General features: G+C 42.8%; 1 protein-coding gene across 3 annotated transcripts in view; it reads left to right on the top strand.

Moving 5' to 3' along the window:
• The window catches only part of CCDC178 (coiled-coil domain containing 178), an 825,613-nt gene that overhangs the window by 139,269 nt on the left and 661,198 nt on the right, over positions 1-25,146 (top strand). For all 3 annotated transcript variants that reach the window (XM_073676720.1, XM_073676718.1, XM_073676719.1), the window contains exons 10-12: positions 15,516-15,611; positions 18,685-18,821; positions 21,243-21,426. In XM_073676720.1, coding sequence (XP_073532821.1) covers positions 15,516-15,611; positions 18,685-18,821; positions 21,243-21,426 — 417 coding nt within the window. The remainder of the gene's footprint in view (positions 1-15,515; positions 15,612-18,684; positions 18,822-21,242; positions 21,427-25,146) is intronic.

Here is a 25,146-nt window from a genome sequence, read left to right as displayed (position 1 = left end):
TTTGGGGTCATTGTCCTGTTGAAAAATAAATGATGGTCCAACTAAACGCAAACCGGATGGAATAGCATGCCGCTGCAAGATGCTGTGGTAGCCATGCTGGCTAAGTATGCCTTCAATTTTGAATAAATCCCCAACAGTGTCATCAGCAAAGCTCCCCCACACCATCACACCTCCTCCTCCATGCTTCACAGTGGGAACCAGGCATGTAGAGTCCATCCGTTCACCTTTTCTGCGTCGCACAAAGACACGTTGGTTGGAACCAAAGATCTCAAATTTGGACTCATCTGACCAAAGCTCAGATTTCCACTGGTTTAATGTCCATTCCTTGTGTTCTTTAGCCCAAACAAGTCTCTTCTGCTTGTTGCCTGTCCTTAGCAGTGGTTTCCTAGCAGCTATTTTACCATGAAGGCCTGCTGCACAAAGTCTCCTCTTAACAGTTGTTGAAGAGATGTGTCTGCTGCTAGAACTCTGTGTGGCATTGACCTGGTCTCTAATCTGAGCTGCTGTTAACCTGCAATTTCTGAGGCTGGTGACTCGGATAAACGTATCCTCAGAAGCAGAGGTGACTCTTGGTCTTCCTTTCCAGGGGCGGTCCTCATGTGAGCAAGTTTCTTTGTAGCGCTTGATGTTTTTTGCAACTGCACTTGGGGACACTTTCAAAGTTTTCCCAATTTTTCGGACTGACTGACTCGTTTTTCTTTACTCAGCTGCTTTTTTCTTGCCATAATACAAATTCTAACAGTCTATTCAGTAGGACTATCAGCTGTGTATCCACCTGACTTCTGCTGGTCTCAACCCCATTTATAAGGCAAGAAATCCCACTTATTAAACCTGACAGGGCACACCTGTGAAGTGAAAACCATTTCCGGTGACTACCTCTTGAAGCTCATCAAGAGAATGCTAAGAGTGTGCAAAACAGTCATCAAAGCAAAAGGTGACTACTTTGAAGAACCTAGAATATAAGACATATTTTCAGTTGTTTCACACTTTTTTGTTAAGTATATAATTCCACATGTGTTAATTCATAGTTTTGATGCCTTCAGTGTGAATGTTCAATTTTCATAGTTATGAAAATACAGAAAAATCTTTAAATGAGAAGGTGTGTCCAAACTTTTGGTCTGTACTGTATATACCCCCTGAATTTTAAAAAATTCAGCATACTGAATACACATATAAACCACAATGTGCCCATGAATATAAAATTAGCCACTGTATGCCCCACTACTAACTAAAGATTAATTAGCAAGTGTGTGCCCTCCCCTTATTTCAAATCTAATTTAATTAACAAGCACTGTGTGCCCTCACCATTAAAGATACAAATTAATAAGCCAACAATGGGCACCTCCCCCTCCATTAGCTATACAATAATTAGTCACTGGGCATCCTCCTTTATTAAAAAATTATTTAAATTAATTAACCCCCACTTTTGGCCCCTTATATAAATGTATTAGCCACCGACATTTTAAAAATATAAGTGATTTATCCACCTTTAGGGTGCCCATTGAAAAAATAATTAAATGAGCCACTGTACCACCACACCACCCAATTGACTGCCAGTATTGGGGGTACTCTTGTAGCGTTGTCTAAGGGGAATTCTGCTGTCACTGTTTATTAGATAGATGTCTTTGTTTATGTTGGACATTCTTTATTACACCCCAAAATACCGATGCTTGGACACATTTACTTACAGTATATATGCCACATCCGGCAGGCATTCCTTATTCATTTGAGAGTTTTTACCATGCCATCCCAATTTTTTTTTTAAACCTTTTTGGGTACATTTCTTGGGAAGTATTATCAGGGATATTCTACAATTTAATGATTTGCCCAGAGATGGATGTATGAATGGCAGGTGATGATCGGTCACGCATTTTTCCAAAAGCATAAATGACCTTCTCTGACTTGTTTACTCATTTACCAGGGATTATGTTAATCTCTTTATACACCAGTGTACGGTAATGAAGACAGTGAATGTCCAGTGTATAATGTGGGTGATTTACTCAAGCAATATTTGTGGTAGTGATACTGTACAAATGTTTCATGTAAATTCAGCACCTCAATCTGTTGTGAAAAAAAAAAAAAGAAACAGAATGACTGTCGACTACTAATTTAAGTGCATAGCTCAACGGAATGAACTTCCCTTCAAGCATTAAATTTGAGTTTTGGATTGATAATTTCATATTAGCAGTAAATAAATATAATTTCTGTTCTGCGTTTCTACAGACTTGTTGAAATAACATTAACTTTGTAAGGGAAAAGACCCATGGTTAATTTAGTTTGTCCTTCCATCATGTGGTAGATGGTGTTCTAGTAGATGAATATTTATATTAATGGAACATTAACAGTTTATTGCCAAGTTCTGACATTACTAGTGAGATTTTATGTGTCTGTGGTTACCATCATATGGCCTTACACATTTCTTTAAAAAAAATGCAATCATGGTTGTGGCAAAGGTGTAGTAAAAATGTTATGTACCACCTTACGTGAATTAAACCTGGGATTACACCGGCCAACCATTGATCTTAAACAAATGCCGATTGGCAATATATTTTCTGATCAGTGTTCAGACAGGACAACCGAGCTTTAGATGCACACAGAACGATCAGTAATACAGCGTTCTGGGTGCATAGGCTGCCATTGTTCTCAGCAGCACATGTCCTGTTTACACAGGACTAGTGTTGAGCGAGCATGCTCGACACTGCTCGGTACTCGCCCGAGCATCTCACTACTCGGGATGTTCGGCGAGCACCGAGCATTTCCGGGTTACTCGGGCGGGAGCTCGGGTCTCCGCCCTGCACGTTTGGCGCTCTTTACAGAGCCAATGAACATGCAGGGATTGCCAGCCAGTCACTGGAATGCCGCAGCCATGTTGTTTGTGGCCATTACAGTGATTGGCTGGCCGCACAGCGTCACCTCGAGTATTTAAAACCGGGCACTGCCATCTTGGACACAATCGCTCCGGATCAGACAGTGTAGGGAGAGTGCTGCTGAGTTAGGGAGAGATATATAGTGCGAAATAGGTAGTGTAGGGTCTCTAAAGCCTGCCAAATCAAACAAACAGTCCTTCTCAGGACTAATATCCATCCCAGATATCAGGCAGGCAGGCAGGCTGTATAGGAGACGCAGTGGTTATACCAGCAAACGCTGCATTACAGTCCTGTGTGCTCCTGTTGGTCAAATTGCTAGACTTATCCCCCAGTCTCAGGGGCCAGGAAAAATACTTTTTTTTTTAATCTAAATCCTGTATTTTTTTTTCCCTCAGTCAGACTGTGCAAATACGCGTCTTATTAACCTTTTGGTATTCCCCCCCCCCCAAAAAAAAAATTTGACTGTGTCTGTAACTGTTCAGACACCAATATATCTGTTTAAAAGAGTCTGGTGTAGGCCAGAGAAATAGAACTGTGGTTTTGCAATTTCACGGGTCAAATCTCTGTATTATCCTGCTTTTGGCATTTTTTGCCGTAAAAAAACCCTGTAATAGTGTCTCCCTGACTGTTCAGACACCAATATATCTGTTTAAAAAAGTCTGGTGTAGGCCAGAGAAATAGAACTATGGTTTTGCAGTTCCACGGGTCACATCTCTGTATTATCCTGCTTTTGGCATTTTTTGCTATAAAAAAAAACTGTAATAGTGTCTCCCTGACTGTTCAGACACCAATATATCTGTTTAAATGAGTCTGGTGTAGGCCAGAGAAATAGAACTATGGTTTTGCAGTTCCACAGGTCACATCTCTGTATTATCCTGCTTTTGGCATTTTTTGCCGTAAAAAAAACAGTAATAGTGTCTCCCTGACTGTTCAGACACCAATATATCTGTTTAAAAGAGTCTGGTGTAGACCAGAGAAATAGAACTGTGGTTTTGCAGTTCCACGGGTCAAATCTCTGTATTATCCTGCTTTTGGCATTTTTTGCCATAAAAAAAACAGTAATAGTGTCTCCCTGATTGTTCAGACACAAATATATCTGTTTAAAAGAGTCTGGTGTAGGCCAGAGAAATAGAACTGTGGTTTTGCAGTTCCACGGGTCAAATCTCTGTATTATCCTGCTTTTGGCATTTTTTGCATAAAAAAAAACAGTAATAGTGTCTCCCTGATTGTTCAGACACCAATATATCTGTTTAAAAGAGTCTGGTGTAGGCCAGAGAAATAGAACTGTGGTTTTCCTCTTCCACGGTTCTAATCTCCTTTTTATTACCCTTTTTTCATTGATAGTGCGAGTGTAAGCTATTTTACTTAATTTACAATGGGCAAGGCGCGTGGCAAGGGACGTGGAACTGGACGTTCTGGTGATGGTGCGTGTAGAGGACGGGGTCGTGGCCAAGGTGAAAATGTGCCACAACCAACAGCCACATCTTCTCGCTCCCACTTCTTGACCGAATTACTAGGGAAGCACACTACAACACCAGTATTGCGAACTGATCAGTGTAAACAGGTTATTAATTGGATAGCAGATAATACTTCCAGTTACCTGGGCACCACCACCTCCGGTCTGTCTTCCACACGGTCAAGTTTTAGTAGCCGTGAGTCTCGACCGCATAATCCTCCTCACCCTGATGCTCCTTCCTCCCACCATGCCGAGTGTCGTCAGACAGCAACTGATCCCACACTTGGACACTCTGAAGAGCTGTTCACTGGTCCATTTCCATATTTGTGCCCCTCGCCTGCTTCGCTTGAAGTGGTGGAAGAGGAGATCCCATGTAGCGATGCCCAAATATTTGAACAGCCACGGCCAGAGGAAGTCGACGCTGGCAATTAGTCACAAGAGGTGGACGATAACGAGACACAATTGCCACGAAGTGAGGAGGAGGATTGTGGTGCCAAGTGGAAGAGGAGGAGGTGGTGGATGATCTAGTAACTGACCCAACGTGGCAGGAGGAAACGCAGAGCGAGGCCAGCAGCACACAGGGGGAGGGAGGCAGAGTACCCCAACAGGCAGGAAGAAGCAGTGTGGTGGCCGCACACAGAAGGCGGGCAACAGTTCCCCGTAACACCAACACAAAGGACATTGCCAGTACAAACTGTAGGTCTTCCAGAGTCTGGAATTTTTTTAAAGACTCTGTTGATAACCCCAAAAAGCCATTTCTACCACTTGCCATGCCAGCATAAGCAGGGGTGACAAAACTACCAGCCTGACCACCACCAGCATGATCAGGCACATGTCAGCAAAGCACCCGACTTTGTGGGGCGAACCGCAGGGTCTACGACCAGTGTCAGCGGGTGTCGCCACTGGTTCTTACGCTGTTGTGCGTGTAATAGAACCCCCTTTTGTGCATGCAAGGCAATCCCCTGTCCATACTGCATGCAAAGATGCCCCCTCCTCTCAGTCTTCACTTGTTATGGCAATTTCTCAAGAAACAGCATCAACGTCCACGTCCATGTCCCACCGCAGCGTTCAATTGTCCATATCCCAGAGCTTTGAACGAAAGCGCAAATTCGCAGCCAACGCCCCACAGGCCCCAGTCCGAAATTCGCACATTTCACGACTGCTTGCGTTGGAAATGCTGCCTTTTAGGCTGGTGGAGACGGAATCCTTCCGCAACCTTATGGTGGTGGCCGTCCCTCGGTACTCGGTCCCCAGCCGACACTATTTTTCCCAGTGTGCCATCCCCGCACTAGACAAGCACGTGTCCCAAAACATCTGCCGTGCCCTCAACAACGCAGTTACTGGGAGAGTCCACCTGACAACGGACACGTGGACAAGTGCTTGTGGCCAGGGACAGTACATCTCCCTGACGGCACACTGGGTAAACATAGTGGAAGCCGGGACCCAGTCGGACCTTGGGATGGAACACATCCTCCCCACACCGAGGATTGCGGGCCCTATGTCAGTCAGAGTTGCCCCCACAGTGTACAGCTCCTGTGCATCATCCTCCTCCTCATGTTCAGTCTCCATCTCAGATATCACCACATCAGTTACAAGCTGGAAGCACTGCAGTACTGCCTCAGCCAAGCGGCAACAGGCTCTGCTGAAACTCATAAGCTTAGGTGAGAAACCTCACACTGCTTGTGAGTTGTGGACAGCTGTGAAAGAGCAGGCAGATCTGTGGCTGAGACCGCTTAACCTACATCCAGGCATGGTCGTGTGTGACAATGGCCGTAACCTGGTGGTTGCTCTGAGGCGAGGCGAGATCACACACGTACCATGCCTGGCTCATGTTCTTAACCTCGTGGTTCAGCGGTTTCTTAAATCGTACCCCGAGTTGCCAGATCTGCTCGTCAAAGTACGCCGCCTGTCAGCTCATTTTTGGAAGTCGGCTACAGCTTCCGCCTCCCTTGCTGTGTTGCAGCAGCATTTGCAGCTTCCGTCACACCAACTGGTGTGTGATGTCCCCACACGTTGGAACTCTACCCTCCACATGTTGCAAAGGATTTGTGAGCAGAAGAGAACAGTTGTGGAGTACCAGCTGCAACAAGGCCGTCGATATTCAGGTCAGACTCCACACATAAGACCTCAGGAGTGGACCTGGATGTCTGACATATGTACCATCCTGACAAACTTTGAGGAGTCCACCAAGATGGTGAGTGGTGATGACGCCATCATTAGCGTCAGCTTCCCACTTGTCTGTCTTTTGCAACGCTCTCTGCAGAGAATTAAAGAGGAGGCATTGCAGCCAGAGTATGATGAGATGGATCAAGAAGCCGTAATGGGCAATTACACACAGCCCAGCCTCATCTCATCCCAATGTGCATTGGGGGACAATGAGGAGGAGGAGGAGGAGGAGGAAGAACAGGAGCTGGTATCATGCGCTGTAGATGGTAATACCTGTACAACTGTCATACGGTCGGTTCAGCGTGGGTGGCCTGAGGACAGGGGGGAGGAGGAGGAGGAGAGCATGGTCAGTCGTCATCTTGGTGAGGACACAGAAGTCTTGCCCGTTACCAGTCTGGCACGCATGGCTGACTTTATGTTACGCTGCCTTAACTGTGACCCTCGCGTTGTAAAAATGTTGGGTGACAGTCATTACTGGTTGGTGACACTTTTAGACCCCCGCTACAAGGAGAACTTTCACTCTCTTATTCCTGAGGTGGAGAGGTCTAGAAAAATGTGGCAGTACCAGAAGGCCCTTGCTGCAGAACTGTTAAAAAAATTCCCATCTGAACACGCTAGCGGCAGAGGTCACAGTTCGTTGACCAACCAAGGCATACAGGCGAGAGAGACGCAACTCCAATCCAGCAGAGGCAGGGGAACACTGTCAACATTCTGGGACAGTTTTCTGAGACCCGCCCAGCTTACAGGCCCTGAGGCGTGGGGTACTCTCACAAGGAGTGGAAAGTTTCAAAAGATGGTGAGGGAGTACCTTGCCGACCGTACCAGCATCCTCTGTGATTCCTCTGTGCCTTTTAATTATCGGGTATCCAAGCTGGATACTTGGAATGAACTTGCTCTGTACGCCTTGGAGGTCCTGGACTGCCCTGCCGCTAGCGTGTTATCGGAGCGTGTTTTTAGTGCCGCTGGGGGAATTATAACTGATAAGCGCACTCGCCTGTCAACTGACAATGCTGACAAGCTGACTCTTATCAAAATGAACAAGGGCTGGATTGGGCCAGACTTCTCATCACCACCAAATGACAGCAGAGTAACATAAAGTCAAATCCACTGTGTTATTTCGGGAGGTGTATTCCCATGCACCACTTCACACCCACACATGGGTATACACTTCCTGATTTCGGCTGTATTTTGCTCTTCTCCTTATCCTCAGCCTCCACCACCACTATACCACCAGGGTGACCGTGGTCCGTGTTGCCAGCATTGCAATTTCTTCCGTCCTAATTTTTGGCAGCTTTTGCTTGGAAGGCATAGGCAAAGACTATGGGAGACCCACTCCCCAATAATGGGAATAATGTTTTTAATATGCTGTACTGCATGGCTCTTGTAAGGGGCATGAAAACCGTCTTGTTAAGCTACTCTGAACTCCACCACTTTTCCAAGGGGCATTGATATTGTCTTTTTATTCTACTGCGACCTCCACCATTCTTCCAAGGGGCATTAAAACCGTCTTGTTAAGCTACTGCGACCTCCACGTCTCTTCCAAGGGGCATTAAAACCGTCTTGTTAAACCACTCTGAGCTCCACAGCTCTTCCAAGGGGCATTGAAATGTTGTTTTTAATTAACTCTAACCTCCACAACTCTTCCAACGGGCATTGCATTTCCTCCTAATTTTAGTCAGCTTTTGCTTTTCAATGCATAGGCGAACACTAAGGGAGACCCACTCCCCAATAGTGGGTAGAAGGTTTTTAGTATGCTGTAATCCACGTCTGTTTCAAGGGGCATTGCAGTTCCTCATAATTTTTGGAAAGCCTTCCATTCACTGCTTAGGCCAACAGTGCACAGGAGACCCAGTTGCTATAAATGGAAAAAACGGTTTAGTTAAGGCCCTCTGACCTCCATGTCACTTCCAAGGGGCATTGGAGTGCCTCGAAATTTTTGGTAGGCATTGCACTCACTGTATGCCCTATAACTGTGTAGCCGAACCGCTCCTTTTGGTACAGAAACATATCCTACAAGACATGTGTGGTTGACTGGCCTGATATTGATGTGAATGGTCCCTTTTCCTCCTGCTCTTTCTCCTTTGCCACCACCTCATCCATCATTCATCACCTGAAGCTTTGTTTTAACGGGAGTCATAGAACTGGGATAGTAGCAGGAAAACATCCAGCAATCCTCGGAGTAGGTAGGATATGCGCCAAAACGCTGACCACCTCAGCCCTAGCCGCTACTACATACATGCGCTTGCATTCCAGGAAAACAAAGCAGATGCTAACTTCTATCATCATCATAATGCTCCTCACCTTGGCACTCTCAACTCCGAGCGTGGACACCCGGCCGCCGGGCGGCTGGGGACAGAGTATGGACACCCGGCCACCCCATGGCGACTGGGGAACGAGCGTGGACACGCGGCCGCCGGGCGGCTAGGGACTGAGTATGGATACCAGGCCGCCGACGCAGCCATGACATGGTGGCCGGTGTCTGCCTCCACATGCCTAAAAGGCCCAATTTCAAGTGCAAGCAAGCTAACAGTATGGTATTGCAGCCTGGGGGTGGGTGGGTGGCAGGTTGCACACTTACGCTTGCATTCCAAGAAAACAAAGCAGATGCTAACTTCTATCATCATCATCATGCTCCTCACCTTGGCACTCTCAACTCCCCTGATGGAGAAGCCAGGGCCCACCGGAGGAGTCTGGTTCTCTCGTGGGCTCGTCCAATGCTGCCCTAAAGCAGGCCAGGCTAAGAAAAGTGTGGGGGACGTTCACAGGAGAAATAGGGGCTGCTGGGGACCGTTTATGGACACCCGGCCGCCCCCAGGCGGCTGGAGACCGTGTGTGGACACCCGGCCGCGGGGCGGCTGGGGACCGAGTTTGGACACCCGGCCGCCCCCTGGCGGCTGGGGACCGAGCGTGGACACCTGGCCACCGGGCGGCTGGGGACTGAGTATGGATACCTCGCTGCCGAAGCAGCCATGAGGTAGTGGCCAGCTTCGGCCTCCTCCAAACTAAAAGGCCCCATTTCAAGTGCAAGCTAGCAGTATGGAATTGCAGCCTGGGGGTGGGTGGGTGGCAGGCTGCATACTTGCGCTTGCATTGCAAGGAATGGGGGAGGTACAATTGAACACTGCACTGAGACAAGGACTTGCACGGGGATAGTTGCAAGTCTACATCTTCTGATGCGGCAAGGATCACTTCTGATGGGCACACTTTTAGGCAGTGACCTGGGTGTCAGATGCTTCCAGGGGTCTTCCCCATACTGTTCCCATGTCTTTTCAGCACTTTATGCATATGTCACACAGCACATGGCCAGATAAGATTGTAAAATTTTAAAATGACATTTCCCGGTGAATGCATTTGTCATAGTTGAAAGCAATACAAAAGTGCAAAAACGCATAAAAAAATGCTACTTGTGAACATAGCCCAAGGTGTGGAGGAGTATTTTTGTTTTTGGTTATTTATTTTACCTTATACACAAGTCTTTACCCTGTAAAGGAAATTCCTTAACATATTTCACAGGAAAGCAGTTTCAGTTTCGTTTTTGAACGTTTTATTGTGAGCCCGTAAAAGTGGCTTAATACCTCTGACCACGTTGTTGACCGCAGTGACCTGGGGGTCAGAAATGCTTCCTGGGGCGATCCCCTTGCTGTCCCTATGTCATTTGAACACTGTCACTATCGTTTTGGGCACTTTTTAGACTTTCTGCAGACTGCCGGGGGTGCCGGCGCAAAAATGCTCGGGTCTCCCATAGACTAACATTGAGCTCGTTGCTCGGGTCGAGCACCCGAGTATCACGGCGAGCTCGGCCCGAGCTTCGAGCACCCGAGCATTTTAGTGCTCGCTCAACACTACACAGGACGATGTGCTGCTGAGAGTAGTGATCTTTCAACCACTCCAAAAGTACATGTCACAAAACACTTGTTCCCAATAAACAAGCAGTGTACTGTAAATGTATCTTAAAGGGGTTTTCTGGACAAAATGAAAAGTTCACCATTGGCTTTAAGCTGTAGAATATAACAAAATAAGTAATGCTCAGCTACTGGCACCCACCTGGATCCAGCGCCGTTTGCTCCATGATCTGCGCTTACACAGGAAGGGGAGGTGTCACTGTTCCACCAGCAACAAGACTGCTGTGGCTTGTGATTGGCTTCAGCTATCAGGTGACGTGAACAGTTTGTCATCGGATGATGCGCTGCTGAAGTCACTTTACCACTGAAGCCAATCGCAAGCCATAATTCTGATGTTGGTGGTGGAACAGTGACATCTCGTCTTCCTGTACAAACGGAGCGATCTCTGTGCTAGATCCACGTGGGTGTGGATAAATGAGTATCACTAATTTAGTTATTTTTTTATAACTCTAAGGCACTGGGGAACTTTTAATTTTCATTTTGCCAGTACAACCCCTTTAAGCCTCAGTATCTGAGTGAATGATACTGTATTATCAAGGCTAATGTAAATATCTTACATTTATAATAGGATGCCGTTTTCTGTGAGCACACATGCACAGGACAAGTACTAGTCAGCTGTTGGTGATCAATCTATGGCTCAGAACTGTGACTCTTTTCCCTGAGAAACCTCATTTTTTTGGTTCCTGACTACTAGAACTGACTTCATTGGGAATGTGGCTAGGGATAGGCTTGACTATAATACAATTTGGCTGCACACTGAAAACTCCATAGTTAGAGCTTCATAATTGAGTTCCCATAGAGTTGTCAGCCTTAGAGCCAACCCGGTCCCTTTACAACAGTGCTAGAAATAGTGGCATAATCATAGTTATCAACTCTCATTGTACACAGTTAATTTCTGCAGAATCACAAACAGAGGCCAATTCACTTCTGCTTACACCACCGGTAAGGTGCATTTGCACTGCACGATTATCGTGAAGAGTGGTCCTGGTAATCTTTCAATGTAAAGAGGCTGCCGATCACCCGACGAATTAACAAAATGTTTATTCTTTGGGTGAAGTGATCTATTATTTTGCCCAAAAGATCATCGTTCTTGGCAGCACATTGTCCTGTGAGGGCAATGGCCACCTACACACAGTGAATTATTGATCATTCTCTGCGCATTTCAAGTATGGTCTGCTTGTGTAAAAAGGCTTTCAAATGATGGCTCCGATTGAAGGTCGTTTACGTATATAAGAGAAAAGCAGTATGTAACTACAGGGATCAACGAATAAAGGTAAATGGTTTATTAACAAAACAAGCCAAACAAAACATGTTAAAAACAATTAAAAAGCATAAGTAGCTATTCAGGTGTACAAGACCACAACATTATAATACTTTGGTCAAATCCAAAGAATGGCGGTCATTTAATGCCGCACATCACATAGTGTAAAAGCACCCTTACCCTACCTTCCTTATTAGTTTGGCAGAGGTGACCTCTGGTAATTTTGCTTACGGAATACGGAATTCTTTGGTCTGGACAGTCATGATGAATAGAGCAGCATACAGACACAAGGCGGGAACAGTCAGGGATTGCTAAAATCACTTTATATGTATAACAAGTATTATGCAAGGGGGTTAGTAACAAGGATAATAAACAACAACTAGGAATAACAATAAGAAATAGTTTCAGTGAATAACGGTAAAGTTTTTCGCAAAAGTGTGATGCACCCAGTCGTGGGAGACACCACGTGAGTTCTCCTTCTCTTTATATGGCCCTAGAGGGGGTCACCGATTCTTCCCGATAGGCCTCAAGTCTCTTCTGGATAAAGTCTATCAGCAGCCTCCCTCTCAGCAGCATCCCCCTCACTATCACACACAGACACACTGCCCACCGCCTCCTCACTAACAAACACACACACTTGCCTGACTGGCCGCTGCCGTCCCCGCAACAGATTGAAGATGAGCGCGCACAGCCACGCAGCCTGTCACAGGACCATGATGCACCCGGCCGCGGATTAAAGGTACAGCACTCAATTCCGTCCGCTGGGTGCATCATGCGCTGAAGTGTTGTCCCTAAGAGGCCTGGTAAGCAGAAGCAAAGAGAGGGGAATCCTGGGCCATTGGCTTGGGGCCCGGGCTGGCGGGGCCCCCCCTTTTTGGTTCTGGTCACCGGGCCCCATACAGTAATAAGGGCAGTAATGCCCTGATGGCGGCTCTGTTAGTCTGATGTTTACATATAGCCATCCAGTATCCTGCTCCGTATTGACAAGGACAAAGCACCCGAAAACAGTTGTCTAAATATGAGTTTCTGGTGTGGTAACATCCTGTTGCAAACCTCTTTTAAAGTGTCAGACATTGACTTAGAGGGTAAACTAAAGAGACAGTTTTCTTCCTCTTGGTGCAGAGTCAAAGGAAATCTCATCTAGCCAACTAGTAGTCTGCACTAAAGAGAATCAAGCACCCCAAAAAAGCTGACTAAGGATATTAGCCAAACAAGAAAAACATTAGACAGCTTTTTTAGAGTGTTTGTTTCTCATCAGTACAACGCTGATTACTGGCTAGATGAGATTCCCTTTAACTCTCCTCCAAGAAGAATAAAACGGCCTTTTTAGTGTAACCTCTGTTTATTAAATATTAAAGGTGGAAAAAGTTCTGAAATTATTATTCTTGGTATGATTTTTTTTACATGACAAAATCCTGGCATTTTAACAAGAGTGTATAGACTTTTATATTAATTGTATAATACAGTGTACAGCAGAGATGTGGGTGTGTATGTAGCAGAACTGTGTGTGTGTATGTAGCAGAACTAAATGTGTATGTACTGTGCTTGCCGCAGTGTTGCTTGCATGTGTGTGCTTCAGAATGTACATAATGTGGGGGCTTTAAATGTATGTACTGTATAATGCACATGCTGCAGAGAAATGGGCCCCCTTGTCTCATAGCTCATGTTATAGCGACTTATTTCATTCTTTATAACATTAAACCAGTATTGCGTAGCTCCAATTTTCATTAGCTCATGCCCTTATTTTGCAATCTAATTGATATTAGGAAACTGCTTTTCAAGGTAACACACACTCCCCAAACCAACACAAAGTCTTTATTATCCTGTTAATACCCTTCCTAACATGCCTTTGGATTGTCTATTTTATTGCAGTAAATAAATGGAAAAAAAAACGATTTTATAAATCCATCTGCAATATGCCAATCAGTGTCAGACTAGTTGATGGGGTGTTGGTTTCCCAAGACAGGTCATCCCACGTAATCATGGTATCGTGCCCCTGTGGGAGTGATAACATGATTTACAAGAGCCAGTATCACTGCCTGCACTTATGTGTGCAAATATTGTCCTTTCATGTCAGTTTTCAATGATGCTGGATGTACGTTCCCTGGCTTCATAGACGCACTGTGTACGTCCAGGGAACACAGCCGTGATTGCAGTGTTCTCCTTCCGGGTATGTCTTCGGCTCCTTTGTGGATGGCAGATTAAGTTGTCACAAAGTGCTGCACAGACATGCGCAGTGCACCAATGGTGCTAGGAAAATACACATGGTTTCATTGCACACTGGCACGAAATGACGAAACTTGCTCGCATATGTGAGATTTTCAAAGAAATGGCAGTGATGTCGACTCTTGCATATTATGTTATCATACCCAGGGGCATGATAACAATATTAGTCGGACGACTAGTCTGGAGAAACCAATTCTTCCGCCACTAGTCTGTCACTAATTAGCATATCACAAACAGAATATTTTTTTTTTTTTGCCATTTGATGCAATCAAATATACAGTACTAAGGGCTTGTTAGGAATGGTAATAAGTTAACTTAAGAATAAATACATGGTGGCGGTTTGGGAGACATTGGAGAGCTGTCAGATTCCCTTTAAAATGACAGAGGGCCCTAACCTATACTGTCACTGCACCAATGGAATATCGGCTCCTTCCCCACATGGAATCATATTCTTTACTAATCTGAGTGATTGTCCTTCCTGATGTATGTGTTACTGTAATTAGATGCTTAGATTGTTTTTAGAATGAATGTTGTTAATTCAATGAAGGCATATATATGTAATAACCATTATGTCAGGCTTATCTGAACTCCAAAACCACTCGTCATGGGTGAGTTAATTAGTGCGAGCTAATAGGATAAATCCTTCCATCTACTGCATAGCTTTTGTTCGTGCCAGCGTATTACATAGTTAAACTGCTGTATAATGCATATGTCGAAGAACATATGATAAGTGCAAGGTTGAAGACAATTTCAGTAACCCAAGACGTGTTTAGTACCATAATAAGGCGAGATGGAAGTTACAAGTGATCGGCTTACGTTTTCTATCATCTGGCTGTGAAGGATAAAAAGCAGCCACAGCATCTTCTGTGACTAGGAACTAATTTAAATTAGGGCACAGAACAAGAGGCATTACATGCAGTAAGCAATCATTTCCACTTCACAGTGGAACTTTTTAAAGCTTTACAAGGAAAAAAAAAACTTTTCTGCTGAGTTACACAAATGTATGCTTTCTAAACAAAGTTTTATTTGGAATGAACTGGACATGCCTGTGGGAAAACATTTCTCTGGACCGGTACACTGTGTGACAGATTTAAAAGTCTTAATACTGAAAGGTCATTTTAAGTAGAACAGAGAGAGTCAATTCTTTGACAATAAGACTCAATTTAACACCTGGATTTATGACTCACTACTTGGACACAATTCACACCTCCACCAGACAGACTCCAGATAACTAAGTGAACATTCCCCCCCACCTTGCCACTCCGTTTGTAACAAAATCCCTAATCTGATTTCCTTGGCTTATCTTTAGGAGGCATCACCCCTTCCACCTCATGAACAAATGTCCTGCTGTAATATCTCTTAAATGTGGTGCGCTTGTCTTATTAATTCATTTGTAATCCTGCCTGAAGAAGGAGCCCCTGTGCTCTGAAAGCTTGCCAATATATATTTTATGGTTAGCCAATAAAGGTATCACTCCAAGAATACTTTTGTCATCATTTTTAGGCATAAAAGTATTTACATAATTTTTTCTGGCTAACACGGTACCACAATATAATTTTTTTTATTGTACATCATAAGCTACTGTTAAAATTGCATATGATCTGAGTTATAACAAATTTCTTTTACACTCTTTGTAGGTAAATGAACTAAAGTATGAGCTGGATGATCAAGAAAAGAAATTCAAAGACCTTTCGAATATTCATTCTAAACTTTCAAAGGAAGCTGACATTTTGGTAATTGTATAATATTTTATATTTTTATCTTTTTAATAAAGATATCTATATATCTTCTCTCTCCCTCATACTTCTCTGCACAAAAGTTCTGTATACATATATTCTGTAAGAACTCTAGCAAATCACTTGTCATCATCTTAGCGCAGAAATTCAGTCATTGGCAAATTTCAATTCTAAAGTCAGCAGATTGTGATTAAAGCTAAAAAGTAATGTGTCTTTAAAGTTAAAGCGGACCTTTCACTTGCTCCAAAAAAAATTGAATCAAATATCTTGTGAAAACCCCTGAGCTCCCCTGATTATGTCACTCTTTTCAGTTTTGCACTTGGTCACTCCATTGCAGAGATATTCACATTTGTTGCTTTTGAAGTGGAGTATGTGAAACCTCTGCTTGTAATGCAATTGGGCAATTGTTCAGAATCTTCTCTGGGGGAGCGTGCTTTTATCCCTCCCTCCGAAACGCTGCCAATCACAGCTTGGCAGCATCTGAAACTATTAGATCTGCTGCTGGGAGGGAAGAGTGAAAGCGCACTCCCCTAGAGAAAACTCTGAAGAAACGCCGAGTTGCATTACAAGCAGAAATTTCACATATTGTGCTTCAAAAGCAAGAGATGTGGATATCTCTGCAATCAAGTGATTCAGCGCAAAACAGAAAAAAAAACAGCAGAATCAGGGGAGCTCAAGATTTTTGCAAGGTTATTTAATTTTTTAGCAAGTTACAGGTCCTCTTTAAATGGGTTGTCAAGTGTGACCGGCAGAAGTAGTGCTGTTGCCTCAAAAGCATCCAGCAACTAGAAGAATTAAAACAATCACAGGAGACAGGAAGTGGTTTGCTTCAGAAGCATCCAGCAATAAGAGGGGTTAACACAATCACAGGAGACAGGGAGTGGTTAGCAGAGCCCCTGAGGGATTGTGGGGAAGTTTACTGTTCTGGCAGCAGCCGAAGGGACCAGTGGTGTGTGATCTGTATCTCACAGAAGTTCAGACAAGTGAACCATAGTTGAACAGGATTCAAGTAAAGATTGAAGCTGGGCTAAGGTCAGATACCCTGTACTGCTAGTTGAGAAAGTCTATCATCAGGCAGGAAGATAAGGACTGGAAGGAATTGTGTCACAGGGATCATCTCCCTCGGGCAAACCCCCCCCCCCACCTCCTCCATCTCACTGTGCTATGAAGAATGCAGTGTACTACTGTGCCTTTGTGACAAAGCCGTTTGATGTTGAATAAGGGAGAGCCTCTTACTGTAAATGACTTGATTTGTACTGGTCGTGCTTCTACATTAAATTCTACTGTTCACCTTTTCATGAGGACTCTGTCAAGTGTGTCTGTGCCAGCAAGTGAATACATCTTATGCCTGGGAAAGCTGCAATGTATAGTCACCCTGAGTAAAGGTCCCCTCAGGATTCCAAGAATTCATGAGATCTGTCTCACCCCTATCTAAACCTAGCGACATGCATATAACACAGGGCATCAACATTGATGGCTTAACCTCTGTGCAGGTCATCATTGTTTGCTTAGTATGCAATGAAGAGGATGCAGTGCTCATCTGAGTGCCACATGCTCTTGTATGCTGAGTACAGCAGCTGGTACAGTCAAGTGAGTGGAATAATCTGCAGTACGAGCAGATTTTACATCATAGTTAATCAGGTTAAAAACTGTCTGCACCTAGCTGTATTATCTTCATTCACAAAGAAGCAAATATATAACAGTGCAAAAGTGAACCCTGGGTCATGTGGTCACAATATTAACACTTCACAGCTCCCTTGCTGCACAGGCTCTGATTTTAGTCCTCAGCACATCAAAACACAACGTATTCTATACCATCCATAGCATTTCCCATGGTGGTGCCTTCCACAGACTTTGGCAAAGCCTGTCATTCTCCAATCTCTAATCATTTTTGACAAACCTCTTATTGAGCTCCTATTGGCTTCTAAAAAGCTTAATTGGGCAGCTCAAAACTTATGATTGGAGTAGGAGCCTGACCTTCCCTACCCAATGGCAACAATAGGGCCCTATTCTGGGGTCTAGCACACACAACCCAAAACTTCTGAATTCAGCTGCAAACAACTTGGTTTCCTGAAACATGACAATTTAGTGGCATCCTGCCACTTGCAGCAGTTGTTTAGGTGCCTCATTTAAAGGGAATCTGTCAGCAGGTTTTGGTTACCTCATCTGAAAGCAGCATGATGTAGGCAAAGAGACCCTGAATGCAACGATGTATCACTTAGATTACTGGGTGCAGCTGTTCTGACAATCAGATTTTTTAAATTTAGCAATGTAGCAGAACTGAGAAAGCTGCTCCTGCCCACACCAGGCTCTGTATGTACATAGTCTATAGACAGTGAGCTGCTTATCACAGATGGGAGTGGAGTCGGACTTGCAAGCGTGTGCCAGCTAGTCACAGAAATGATAATCACCAGGTGATTAATCCTTCAGTCTAAGTAAACCACACCACAGAGCTTCAGATATGACACATTCTTGAATTCTGTGTTTTAACCCTTACCTCATGCTGCCCTAAGTGGTTGGATATAGTTGGCATCAATTCTGTCACCTTCTCTCTCTCTTCAATACGATATTGGGATACTGATAGTGTTGTCAACAGAGATGAACAATGCAATTTGTGGTGCCCTGGTCCGACATCCAGTTTGGTCCTTTGTGTCAGCCTGTGTCTACGTCTGCATGCAGCATTGTCTGGTTCTTACTAGGCCCTGCAATGTTATTAGGCCTCATAGGTATCATGTATGTCGCCAGAGGCACCTCGGATGCCGGATCTGAAGATGCCACGCAAAAGTGAAGACTGGCTGCCACGCAGGACCAGGCCAGGGCAAATCAAATTGCCTTGGCAGCTGAGGGCCTTCTGTAAGCACCCACCCCCTGTGGCTGGACACCATAGGTGATGGTGAATTTTTACAATACCTTGCAATACTATAGTATTATATACAGTGCTATTGTACAAGTGATCTAACAATCATAGATTCAAGTCCCCTAAGCACTTAATACAGATCAAAACTTTGAGTCCAACTTCATTAACTCAGGAAATTTGAGTTAACATATTGTTTTTCCTTTTTTTCTTAAGGAATCAGATTTCCAGGCCCAGCTATCTAATTTGGAACAGCAGCTGCACAAAACACTCCATGCACTAAGGGGCTTAGAATATGAAAATAAGACCCTCACTCTGGAAAATGAGGATCTGTCAATAAAAACTGCAAACAGGTTACGTAATGATTTTTCTGTATGCTTTGAAAGAATTACTTTTTTTTTCTAAGTTTTTGGTTTATTTAGTTCTCCCTTCAGAGACTATGTTAGTTCTGCAGGAGTCACAGATTGTGTATTAGGTAGTGGGTAGTAAACATTTTCAAGTAACTTTTGAATTGAACCTTCGCCTGTGCCTAAAATTCACTATATAGTTATCAGGTCAATAACACATGAAAACTGACCTCAAATTAATGACAAAAATGATAAGATTCATCAAGAGCAGTTTGTTAATAGCATCAAAGTGGCAACAAGGATTTTTCATATATTATAACTGTGTTTCAGCTCATATTGCAAGAAACGCATTAAAAACGCATCGTGGGCACACAGCCTTAAAAAATCCCTTTAATGCCCATTGGCTACGCCTGTATATATTATTATAGTGTGTTTTAAAGGAGGCCCATGATTTGTGTTGCCCGTAGGCTCAAGGTCTTCTAACGAACTGTGCACACAGAGTTTTAGGCTGTCAAAATTAACGAGTTTTCTAGTAGAGTCCACTGCAGGAAATGTTCCTTCTTTGGGGAGTTTTTGGAGGATTTTTTTCATTTACTGAAGCAATTTTGGAGAATTTTTTTAGAGTAGGAGCACATAAGGTTTTAATTCCTGTGGATCAGACGCAGAGGTTTTTCTAAGCAAAGCGGCTTCAGGAAAAAGCCGGTGATCTTTTTCCTGAAGCAGCTATGCTGAAGGTTTTGCCAGAGTTTTTTCCCTATAGTTTAAACTATGAGGAGCAGGCCACTTCATTTAGAGGCCTCCGAAGAATGAACACGTCACTTCCTTTAACTGCTTAATGATTTCGAAACCTGAAGTGGTTAAAAGTAGTAACAAAAGATTGAACATGTGCACAGCAATGTCGTTTTTACATTGCTGTGCATTATGATCATTTGTTGTGGCACTTTTTCAGGTGGATTTTACTTGAAAAAGACATTGTGTACACATACCCTCAGAAAGTTTTTTTTGCATACTTTCCATCAGGAGACATTTCAAAGAATTGTCATGCACTTTCTTCCACCAGGCATTTTTTTTAAATCTGAACCGGAAGAAAAATGTTTTAAATGCTGAAAATCTGCCCTGCAAGTCATTTTACATTAGAAAGGAATAGGAACAGTCTTTAAAATATTTTTGAGGGTTTTTTCGGGCAGTTCTTTGAGGTTTTGCTCCACAAAGACATCTAAAAAAGCTCAGTGTGCTCATACCTTTAGTGTTCTCTTAATTGAAAGTCAGAGAGGTTTTATTTTAATATAATTTTTTAATTAATAGTGATGTAGGTTTTAAAGGTTTTCCTACCATATACACTACTTTATGGGACACATTTATATAAAACTGGCTTTCAAAGTAGCTACATATGTATTAATATTTACAAAGTATGGCTGCACTTTTCATGTTGTGGCTGACAGTTTTCCGTTTAAATGGGTTGTCCAAGCTTGGGGTTCAAGTCTGCAGTCACTCTATGTGCGCACTGTCAGGATTCTCCAGTGACAGCAAGAATGTAATTTGCACACTTACGGCCACATTCTGACTAGACTTGTCTGGCCTCTGTCTATTCACTTGCATTGAGCAAGGCTGCACTCGTCTAGTCAGTACATGATCGCTTGTATGAAAATCGCATACTTGCGGTCACGCCCTCTCCTCACCTTTTAGTTCTGACAGTGTACGCCATGAGGATTCACAAATTTGAACCCCAAGCCTGGTCAGCCCCTTTAAGTATAGGATATAATTTGCCATAAATATGTGGCAATGAGGATTGGCATATCTACAGTAAAACCCTGTATAGAGCATGCAGCAGTTTACAGCACAGAATGGCATAACATTTTTGCCTTCATAGCCCCATTGTTGATTTCTTGGTGTAAAATGTATTTTCAAAAAATTCTGTTCACTACAAAGAAAATTCCTTTTATCCATTTCTTAGTTATATCAACATTAATAGTTACTTCTACCGACATTCTAGTGCAACCATTGTGGACACCATTACAGCTCTCACGGGGGGTTTCGCTCAGCTTTCATAGAGTTCTGAAACACAACTCTGCCTCCTTGTGTAGATACAGCAAAAAGTATTCTGCTTTCCAAAGACAACTAATTAGTAAAAAATGAGAAAATATTTTATTAAGTGAACGGTGCATAGATTTCCACATAGTTGATTTTGCAGTGCTCCTTAATATTCTGCAAAAATCGGGTTTGGTCCTCAGGTGCACAGCAAATTATTGCTGAATGTTATATGTTGTGGATTTGTAAGCCGCTGATTTCCAGCCATCACAAGGTTAGACTGCGCCGTCCTGCGACCTTTACCTCCGCTTCTGTCTATTATTCTCTGTAATTAATGTGATGGGGTCTTGCACGTCTTTCAGGAAACTGAACATTTATTTTAGATTTTCATTATTGTAGTCACAAGATGAAGAGTAAACTTGAAGCGGACATCAGACGCATGGAGAAGAGTGAGCAGCTAAATGAGGAGCAGACTAATAGTACGACTAGAGAGCTCTCTCACGTGTCTGTTAGCCACGCTGCGGCCAAGAGGAAATTATCAGAACTGGAGAACCAGTCGTCTAAAGAGGAATCCCGCCTGAAGGTGACACATGCAGAAAGTTATTTTATTATACTTTATATACAGGATGTATAAAACTAAATTCTACTTTCTACCACAAAAACAACATGGTTGTGGAGACAGAGAACTAGCAAGCTGCTCCTCTAAATTAGGCTACGACCACAAATGCTTTTTTTTATTGCAGTTTTATTTAGGAAATACAATACACTGTATATCCTTCCTATTGGATATACTTCTGGCTTTGGTTAGAAGTAAAAAAAAAAACTGCACGTTTGTTTCAGTCCAATGTAAAATTCTTCTTTTTTTCTAGTATGTGAAAAAAAGCACCATTTTTGTTTTTAAGTATCTATCATTTTTTCTCAATATGTTGGATCCATCTTTGGTGCTTGTGTCAAGTTTTACAATCCATGTATCATCTGCTCTTCTTAAAATAAATTCAAAGCTTTTTCTATCAGCTTCTGTGCCCCTGCACTTCTCCAAAGCTACCTCTGCAAGTAACATGGGAGAACTCCGTTTGGGCCAGCGACACAGTCAAGCAATAAGCCTGGAGGCGGTGCGCTCCTGAACAGCAACCTTGAAAATAACCCTTTAATGTGTCCATGTTCTGTCTGTTAGGAAAAAGCGGACAGAACACGTATAACAAAAAACAATGTGTGGATGACACCTAACGGTGACATCAAGCTGTTTCTGGTATATATTACATGTTTATGTGTGATGCACAATATGACCACGATTACACTGCCCACATACAGCGGCGAGCAGAAGTAGATCTACAGTTTCAATAATAGTTGAATTACAATTATATTATTAAATGTGCATGGTTTTCTTGAATTCCCCTATATACCTAATCTTTTATAACTCCCCAAAAGAAAAAATCTATCTGGGTGACATCTGGTGACTGGTGTGACATTCAATCAGGCCTTGTCTACCTTTCCACTGATAATAATAAATAATAATATAGATAACACTGAATGCCCACATGTGCCCCCCCTGTATAACTCATTGAATGTACGTAACTTCCATATATTTCACAGTTTAGTTATGCAGAATTGTCTTGTAAAGAAGATGGGTGACAACAACTTTTGGGAGCTATAAGGACTGACATGTTTGGTCTGACTTTACTAGAAACTAAAAAATGGCCTATTGTTATTGGTGTCCTTTTGTAAGGTAGACCATGCACTCGTTACCCAATATTTAGTGCACTTGCTCCATCACAATGAAAAGGTGCTTATTGTCTAACAGTCCACTAGGTGGCAGTGCTCTGTAACACATTGGATGCAGAGCACACTGTGCAGAATATGATAACTGTGCATATCACTGATCTATACCGGGTCACTATATTCCTGCTAACACCAAGCTGTGCTTTGTGTATACAGACATGGAAAAAACAGGAAATATTGTATACATAGAATTATACAATGTGCTTGTTTTTCTGGTTAAAAGGACCATTACTTTAATTCTATTATCTTGGGCTTTGTTCTCACTAATGTTATTTTATGCCCATCAGGGATTCTGCTATTTTTGAAGACAAGAATAGCGTAATATACAGCAATGCTTTTTGTGTCACAAATACTACAACCTCCACAGAGGCCTGATAGGCACCACCATACAATGTGTCAATGAGATTTGTCTACAAACAGTTCTGCATAGGTGGCATTGCTCTATATGACCAAAAACCATGATGTTAGTGTATGATGCTAGTGTGAACAAAGCCTTAAAAAGCCTTGAGGATATAGTGGAAGGCTACCAGGCGTAATAAAGCAGTATTGCCTAGTTGCTTATCTTTTTTTATCTTAAGCATATTTTTATTAGGCTTTTTGGAGTAATAACTAGAATTTAGCCATAAAACCTTGCCTTGTCTTAAAGGGATGTGCAACATATCTTAATAAACCAAACAAAAACTTACCGATCCTCCGACGCTCCTGTTCCAAAGTTTACCGGGTCTCTGCTGGTGTTTATTCCCTTGTCCCTCTTGATACACCAGAAATTACAGTCAATCAAGGGCTTCATCTGTGATCTGCATCGTCCAGTAATTGGCAGAGTGATCATTTCCAGTGCCTCAAACATAAAGTGGAGCTTCCAGGACCAACCGTGAACCTGGAACATTGGTGGAGCTTTGATAACACAAGTATAATATTACATTACAAAAAAATTTACATCAATAAGACATTTACACTGTGTTCCAAATTATTATGCAAATAATATTTTCTCAGATTTTCCCAAATTACCTATATGAATTGCAGTCATTGTAATTTTCCAGTCAAATAACTATTAGAGTACAATTGAAAGGTTTTTGTACAAACTGCCTATGATAACAGTATATTTTTTAAAAAATAAAACACTCAAACTGCACTCAAAATGGACCTTCCAAATTATTATGCACAGCAGAGTTTTCAACCTTTTCATTTTAATAAAGAACCAAAAAATGGTCATTTTTGAAATTATAAGCATTAGCAGGTTATTACAAACTGAAATCAAACAGTTTTCAATTCAAAACTTTATTCTAGGTGATGTTACATTTGCACATAGGACCCCTTGTTCGAAAGGAGCTTCTGAACTCTCTCGTCCATTGAATTTGTCAGGTTTTGGATGGTTTCTGCTTCAATTGTTTTGCATGAGGACAGAATACCCTCCCAGAGCTGTTGCTTAGATGTGAACTGCCTCCCGCCATCATAGACACTCCTTTTGATGATGCTCCAGAGGTTCTCAATGGGGTTGAGGTCAGGGGAGCATGGGGGCCACACCATAAGTTTGTCCCCTTTTATGCCCACAGCAGCCAGAGATACAGATGTGTTATGTGCAGCATTAGACGGGGCATTATCATGCATGAAATGATCTCGATGGTCCAGATGGATGGAGTGGAGGATGGCTGGTTGATGGACACCCCATGCAAACACTGCTACGGCGCCAACAAGGAGGAGGTGGAGTAATGTTTTGGGCTGGAATCATGGGGAGAGAGATTGTCGGCCCTTTTAGGATCCCTGAAGGGGTAAAGATGAACTCCATAATGTATGTTGAGTTTCTCAAACAGCACTTCCTGCCATGGTTCAAGAAGAAGAACCGTGCATTCCACAGCAAGATCATTTTCATGCATGATAATGCCCCGTCTCATGCTGCACATAACACATCTGCATCTCTGGCTGCTGTGGGCATAAAAGGGGGCAAACTTATGGTGTGGCACCCATGCTCCCCTGACCTCAACCCCATTGAGAACCTCTGGAGCATCATCAAAAGGAGTGTCTATGATGGCGGGAGGCAGTTCACATCTAAGCAACAGCTCTGGGAGGGTATTCTGTCCTCATGCAAAACAATTGAAGCAGAAACCATCCAAAACCTGACAAATTCAATGAATGAGAGAGTTCAGAAGCTCCTTTCAAACAAGCGGTCCAATGTGCAAATGTTACATCACCTAGAATAAAGTTTTGAGTTGAAAACGGTTTGATTTCAGTTTGTAATAACCTGCTAATGCTTATAATTTCAAAAATGACCATTTTTTTGTTCTTTATTAAAATGAAAAGGTTGAAAACTCTGCTGTGCATAATAATTTGGAGCATGCATTTTGAGTGCAGTTTGAGTGTTTTATTTTTTTTAAAATATACTGTTATCATAGGCAGTTTGTACAAAAACCTTTGACTTGTACTCTAATAGTTATTTGACTGGAAAATTACAATGACTGCAATTCATATAGGTAATTTGGGAAAATCTGAGAAAATATTATTTGCATAATAATTTGGAACACAGTGT

This window comes from Phyllobates terribilis, unplaced genomic scaffold (genome assembly GCF_046119375.1).
Source record: "Phyllobates terribilis strain yellow unplaced genomic scaffold, ASM4611937v1 Scaffold_4__5_contigs__length_816908805, whole genome shotgun sequence".
NCBI classification, from domain to species: domain Eukaryota; kingdom Metazoa; phylum Chordata; class Amphibia; order Anura; family Dendrobatidae; genus Phyllobates; species Phyllobates terribilis.
This window is presented reverse-complemented; position numbering and strand designations above follow the sequence as displayed.